Source organism: Hoplias malabaricus, chromosome 9 (assembly GCF_029633855.1).
Source record: "Hoplias malabaricus isolate fHopMal1 chromosome 9, fHopMal1.hap1, whole genome shotgun sequence".
Classification (NCBI taxonomy): domain Eukaryota; kingdom Metazoa; phylum Chordata; class Actinopteri; order Characiformes; family Erythrinidae; genus Hoplias; species Hoplias malabaricus.
The window spans coordinates 43,467,386-43,473,853 of NC_089808.1; the positions used below are offsets into that span (position 1 = coordinate 43,467,386).

The following is a 6,468-nucleotide window of genomic DNA, read 5'->3' on the forward strand; positions in this document are numbered from 1 at the left end:
TCCTGTATATGAGAAATGTTATACCTGTATGAGCACTATGATTAAATGTAGCTACATCTGCAAAAAACATGAGTAAACAACACTAACACTTCTAACCTGCAGGTGCTCCGGTTCCCTCCCACGCTCCAAAAACACACATTGGGAGGTGGATTGGTGACTCAAAAGAGTCCATAAATGTGAGTGAATGCTGCCCTGAACTGGATAATGGTTACAGACAATGAATTAATTAATAAATAATAAATTATTAACAAGATCAATTATGATTAAAGAACTGTACCAGGCACATAATACGGTTTTTATAATTTTTCCAACTTAGTTTCACTAACAAAAATGCAAATAATATAACAAATAAACGTCCTTTCCCTTTTCCTCTGCAAAACTGAAAACATATGATTAAACATATTATAAAAGTCTTCTAACAATAAAGATTAATAAAACCTGTCAGAACTAAGACTTTTTATTGAAGGGGTTGTGTGTAATGTTGGGAATAGTGGTGGGGCACTAGTACTTTACAGGGTTAATTCTGTAAATCCTATCAACAGAAACAGAAAACAGAAACTCGCTACGTGTCGTTTAATCTGTTTAATGAACGCTGCATTTCTGCGCTGCCGCTGTTCTTGGGTTGCCATGGGTGATCGGAGGGAGCGCATCTGAACTCACCAATCAGCGAACAGTTCTATGAATGATCAGCCAATCGCAGCGCAGTAGGGCGTGGCTGGTCGGAAAGCGGGTGTGAATCAAAGTCAGCTCTGTGCTCCGGGTGATGGCGCTAACGCAGGTCCTGAGGTATTTAACTGTAATAAAGCGGAGAGGAAGGAGATCAGCGCTCATTTCTGAAGTGAATTCTGCTTTAAATTTCTAATATTTCTTTTACCTGATTTCAGCTGAATTTAACATAGAACATGACCACAGGAGAGTGTGGGGGTAAAGCCCTGTGTGTAAACTGAGGCTCGGGTTTCTGTGTTGGAGAATCTGGAGCTGAGACACTGACAGTAAGGAGATATTTATACTTACGATATTCTCTCTTTATAATATTCATTCTTTCACTAATCTCACTGTAGCTATCTTATCTTTTTTAGTGTAAGATCAAGAATGTTTAATTTATCTGTTTTATTTCAAATGAATCCCAAGCAGATTTCTGCTGATATAAGCTTTTAAAAATGATCTATTCGTTTATTTATTTATTTTTTTAAAAAGTGAATTATTCTGCGGTCTAGTGTTTGTTTATGCTGCTGTAAAATGGTCACTGGTTAAAACCTAAATAATGAATAAATAATTATAATCTAATAATTAATAATCTAAATAATGTCTTATTTAACGCCTGAATTCTGTAAAATAGATATTGACTGAACATTTCCACAGTCACACAGTTAAATTACTCTAGTGTAAGGGAAGATGCCTTCAGTTACTAAGAAGCTTAGACATTTGACACGAGTGCTTCATTTTTTTAAACAATATATATATTAAATCATACTATAAAAACATTTAGTAGAGTACAATAATGTGTCCTTATACGGTAGGGGGCGCTGTACACTATCTTTGTTGGCAGCACTACCTACCGACTAGTCTCGCATTGCCAAACTCTCATGTTAGGGTCTGGTATATTTCATCACATAACGTCACCAAGAACTGCCTACTATTGCAGGGACAAAAAAATTTAGCTGACAGGCTAAAGGACCAATCACAAGTCTGCTATTTTGGCCTGTGTAGAAGGAGGCACAATGCCAATCAGAATACAACTGGCAGAAATTGAGGCCAGATAAACGCACTGAAATTTGGAAGTTGTGGGTTTGAGTCCCGCTCCGGGTGACTGTCTGTGAGGAGTGTGGTGTGTTCTCTCTGTGTCTGTGCGGGTTTCCTCCGGGTGACTGTCTGTGAGGAGTGTGGTGTGTTCTCTCTGTGTCTGTGCGGGTTTCCTCCGGGAGACTGTCTGTGAGGAGTGTGGTGTGTTCTCTCTGTGTCTGTGCGGGTTTCCTCCGGGTGACTGTCTGTGAGGAGTGTGGTGCGTTCTCCCCGTGTCTGCATGGGTTTCCCCTGGGTAACTGTCTGTGAGGAGTGTGGTGCGTTCTCCCTGTGTCTGCGTGGGTTTCCTCCGGGTGACTGTCTGTGAGGAGTTTGGTGTGTTCTCCCTGTCTCTGCGTGGGTTTACTCCAGATGACTGTCTGTGAGGAGTGTGGTGCGTTCTCCCCGTGTCTGCATGGGTTTCCCCTGGGTAACTGTCCTCCCACGCTCCAAAAACACACGTTGGCAGGTGGATTGGTGACTCAAAAGTGTCCATAGCTGTGTGTGTGCCCTGTGAAGGACTGGCGCCCCCTCTAGGGTGTGTTCTGCCGTGGGACCAGTGAGAAAATCAAATCAAATGAAATAAATTTTATTTGTATAGTGCGTTTTACAACTGACCAACTTCACAGAATTCCAGTAAGGCAGGATTCCCAACCCAACACAACCCTGAACTGGATAAGGGTTGCGGACATAGAATTAATTAATCAATTAAATCAGAACCTCAGTCAACTTGTGGGCACAGTGTCTGAGGCTGAGATTACCTACTGACTGCCTACCTGATCTGGGGGTTTACGCTGGCATTCAATTATAGAATTTATTCAAAATTATTATTTTTTTATAATATATCCATTCCTATAAAACATTTCATAGCATCTCGGTATCTGGATTTCACCATCCACAAAATTAAGACGGTCATTGGCCAATCAAATTTCAGCATGTGTTGGACAGGGTTACCACAGGTCAGTCATCATGTACTGGAATGGTATATCCATGCAGTTTATTAAAGACTTTGACTATTTGGGATGTTAGGTCTTTAGCCTCTTTGATCTTAATTGTAGGGAAAATGTACTCAACATTGGTGTGTAAGTCTTCATTATGATTTTTAAGGCATCAGCCATTACCGCGAACGGAGGTTGATTTGGACATTAAACAACTCACAACTTTTGGGACATAATCTACTAACGTTATTTTTTATCGTTAGGATTAATTTCCAAGTTGAGCATAGTTTTGAATATTTTTGATAATTGAAGGTAAAATAAAAATCTCCAGCAGTTTGAAAACACCAAACTGACTAGTTGTGATTGCAAAATATAAATGATCACTGTTTTAGCTCCACGTCCAAAGATGTCTCTTCTTCTCAAGGACTTACATTGAAAATTACAGTGAGCCTTGGTTCCTCCCAAGGTTTCTTCCTCAGCTCTGAGGGAGTTTCTCCCTGGCCTCACTCTCCTGGGGATTTATACATTTTTACATTCTTTACATTTTTACGTTTTATGTCAAAACTTTGTCTTAACTGGAACTCTGTGAAGCTGCTTTGTGACATCATCAGGTGTAAAAAAGCGCTATACATATAAATTTGATTTGATTTGATTACATTCCTTGAGAGTAAAGTTTTGGTTTATATCAATCACATTGGGTCTGAAATAATTTTTCTCATTTATTTTTCCTCCTCCAGAAAAGACTGACGTCCATTTGTAAGTCTTTTCCAAGGCTTCCGTCCCCTTATCTACTTTAGGTTTATTTCCCATGAATTTATCTGGAAGATTATATATTTTTATATTTAAACATTCTTGCCAAACAAGATAATGGCATCCAAAACGAACTCCGCTTCTCAACAAATGGCTGAAACAAAAAAAGAAGAGGACAATAATGATGTTAACAAGAGGAAAATTCACCACTGTTCAGAGTGTGGGAAGGGTTTTAATCAAAAGAGTTACATTCAACTTCACCAGCGAATTCACACCAGAGAGAACCTCTATCACTGCACAGACTGTGGCAAGAGCTTTAACTTCGAGACTAACCTCAAATCGCATCAGCTGATTCACACTGGAGAGAAGCCCTTTCAGTGCCTCGAGTGTGGGAAGAGTTTTAGAGAAAGAGGGACTCTGAGGATTCACCAGCGTATTCATACCGAAGAAAAACCGTATTCCTGCCTGGTGTGTGGGAGGTGTTTTACCCAGCAGAGCAGTCTACAGCGGCACCGACGAATTCATACCGGAGAGAAACCGTATTACTGCACCGAGTGCGGGAAAAGCTTTAGACAGCGGAACATTCTTCAGCTTCACAAGCGAATTCACACTGGAGAGAAACCATGTTACTGTTCACATTGTGGAAACGGCTTCAGAGACAGGAGCACTCTCAAAAACCATGAGCGAATTCATACCGGAGAGAAGCCGTATCAGTGCTCAGAGTGTAGGAAGAATTTTACGAGCCGGAGTACTCTCAAAATACACCAGAGGATTCACACCGGACTGAAGCCATTTGACTGCGCTGAGTGTGGGAGGAGTTTCATACGACACAGTGATCTTCTGCTACACCAGAGAATTCATACTGGAGAGAAGCCTTATTATTGTTCTGAGTGTGGGCGGAGCTTCAGACATTCCAGCACTATGAGGATGCACAAATGCAGCAAGACAGAGGCTGAAAGGAATGATGTGTGTTTGTCAGAAGCTAGTTCTTAGACTAACTCCACGCTAAGAGATGATTTTATCAACAGCTGAACTGTGATTATTTGTAAGAATATAATATGTACGGTCCATTATAATTCCAAACCGCCAAAAAAAGTATAAGTATCAGTTCTCCTTCTAGAGCGCCCCCCTGAGGTTGAACTCTGCTATTTACATGGATGAGTCACCATTTTGGAGTAGTGTTATAGTATGCAAATCAGTGGCCTGTGTTCCCGCCCTCTGTTCCTGCCCTTGATGACACCCACGTCATGATGTGTTCACACTGTAAGAGAAGAATGTAGGAACAGCCCAGTGGACCAGTCATACACACACCTCCCCCTCCATTTGGGTGCCCCACAACAAAAATAAAGGCACATTGTTTTCCGCACTGAGGAAGACTGCCACAGATGGTTTTTGTGTGTGTGTGTGTAAAAAAATAAGACGTGTTTCTTTTGAATTGAAGGAATAAAATATTTATGGCAGACATTTAGAAAAGTGCATGGTTTCACATCGTTTTTGATTCAGAATGATTTTAATGTTGTACACAGTGAATCTGCTGCAACAGCATTTGGTGTTTTCTGTTTTAATTTCTTTAAAATTTTAATCTTTTTAAAGTGCTTGAGGAAATGTGCATTGTTCACATCATTTCACTTCAGACATCAGTGAGTTTCATAACTGTTCTTTATTCAAATTTATATTAAATATTGTGTGAAAAACATTGTGAAGGTAATTGTTTACAGAATGTATTGTTACACTTTTATTATTACGCTGTAAAATGCCTGTATATACACTCTGTAAATAAAGGTGCTATAAAAGGTTCTTTGTGTGGTGCTGTAGAAGAACCACTTTTGGTTCCATAAAGAACCATTTTTGCTGATGTGTTTAAATTGGTGAAGAACATAAGACAGAGTGATGGATTATTAAACCTTTAAAAGATTTTTCACACATGCATTTCGTACACAAAATTGGTTCTTTATGGAACCAGGTGTGGTTCATCTGTGAAAGTGTTGTGATTGTTGAGTATTAATTCCAAATTATTTGATTCAGAAAAAAATTAAATGCCACAGGGTTCTAGTAATGAATTGTTCATATATATTTCAGGAATATCAGTCTTAGGACATCAGTCTGTAAATTACAATCTAAACAGTGTTCTGATATTTGAATGTTAATCTCCCAGTCATGTACAATTTTAACAAATGCAAAAATATTAAAAATCACAATTGCCATTTTATTAAAAAACAAACAAAAACAACCTAAAAGTCAAGTATTAATATGCCACATTCCTGAACTCTAACACTGAGATCCCAGTCTTTAAATCGTCTAAACACAAACTCTCATGTACTTTTGGACACAGTATTGTCCCCAAGAACAGAACAAACCCATCACAGTCTTCTGCAGCTTTTTCCTGATGGAGCTCAGAACCAACGCAGCGCCCAATAAACTCCTGACACTACTCCAGTTTTAGGTTATATTTTGTTAAATAAAATTACAACTGTCATCTTCAATACAACACAGATACCGTAAAATGACAAAAAAAAAAAATAACAGTGAACTAAAATTAATAAGAATGTTCCGTTTTAGTTTTGATGGTTACATTAATTATAAATAAAGTTTTAAATATTTGAATGAGAACAGGATAATATTTATTCGTTTTGGGAAAAACATTTGAAGTTCCATAACAATAATCTGAATCTCTGTGTAAATAAAAATTCACTAGTTCAGCAGATTGGGTTGTTTCCATAAAAAATATTTTGTTATTGTGTTTGTAAGTAATAAAAAAAAATCAGTAGGAAAAAAAATATTTTATAAATTGTTATAACTGTTACAAATAAAACTGACTATAATTTTAAAAAGTATTATTCACCGTTTTCAGTCATGACTAAAGCACTGTAACAGCAGGTTTATAATATAGATTTTATAAGAATTCCAGCTTAGCTTCACTAACAAAAATTAACAATGTGACAAAAGTCTTATCAGGTTTTTCTTGGCAAAACTTAAAAGGTTCTAAAATAAAGGATAA

The 6,468-nt window shown here is 38.0% G+C and overlaps 1 protein-coding gene across 3 annotated transcripts; it reads left to right on the top strand.

Annotated features, from left to right (window-relative positions):
- The first annotated feature begins 873 nt into the window (after positions 1 to 873).
- On the top strand, positions 874 to 5,247 carry LOC136707123 (zinc finger protein 239-like). 3 transcript variants are annotated; one of them, XM_066681032.1, is made up of 2 exons: positions 874 to 992; positions 3,458 to 5,247. In XM_066681032.1, the coding sequence occupies exon 2, from the start codon at positions 3,588 to 3,590 to the stop codon at positions 4,461 to 4,463; it is 876 nt and encodes a 291-aa protein (XP_066537129.1). In that variant the 5' UTR covers positions 874 to 992; positions 3,458 to 3,587; the 3' UTR covers positions 4,464 to 5,247. The 3 variants fall into 3 exon arrangements, with proteins under 3 accessions (XP_066537129.1, XP_066537130.1, XP_066537128.1); XM_066681033.1 differs by lacking the exon at positions 874 to 992 and adding an exon at positions 1,879 to 2,212; XM_066681031.1 differs by lacking the exon at positions 874 to 992 and adding an exon at positions 1,879 to 2,176.
- The last annotated feature ends 1,221 nt before the right edge of the window (positions 5,248 to 6,468 follow it).

Bases quoted from the DNA above. Each gene is read 5' to 3' on its own strand.
- LOC136707123 (XM_066681032.1), top strand. From the start codon at position 3,588: ATGGCATCCAAAACGAACTCCGCTTCTCAACAAATGGCTGAAACAAAA.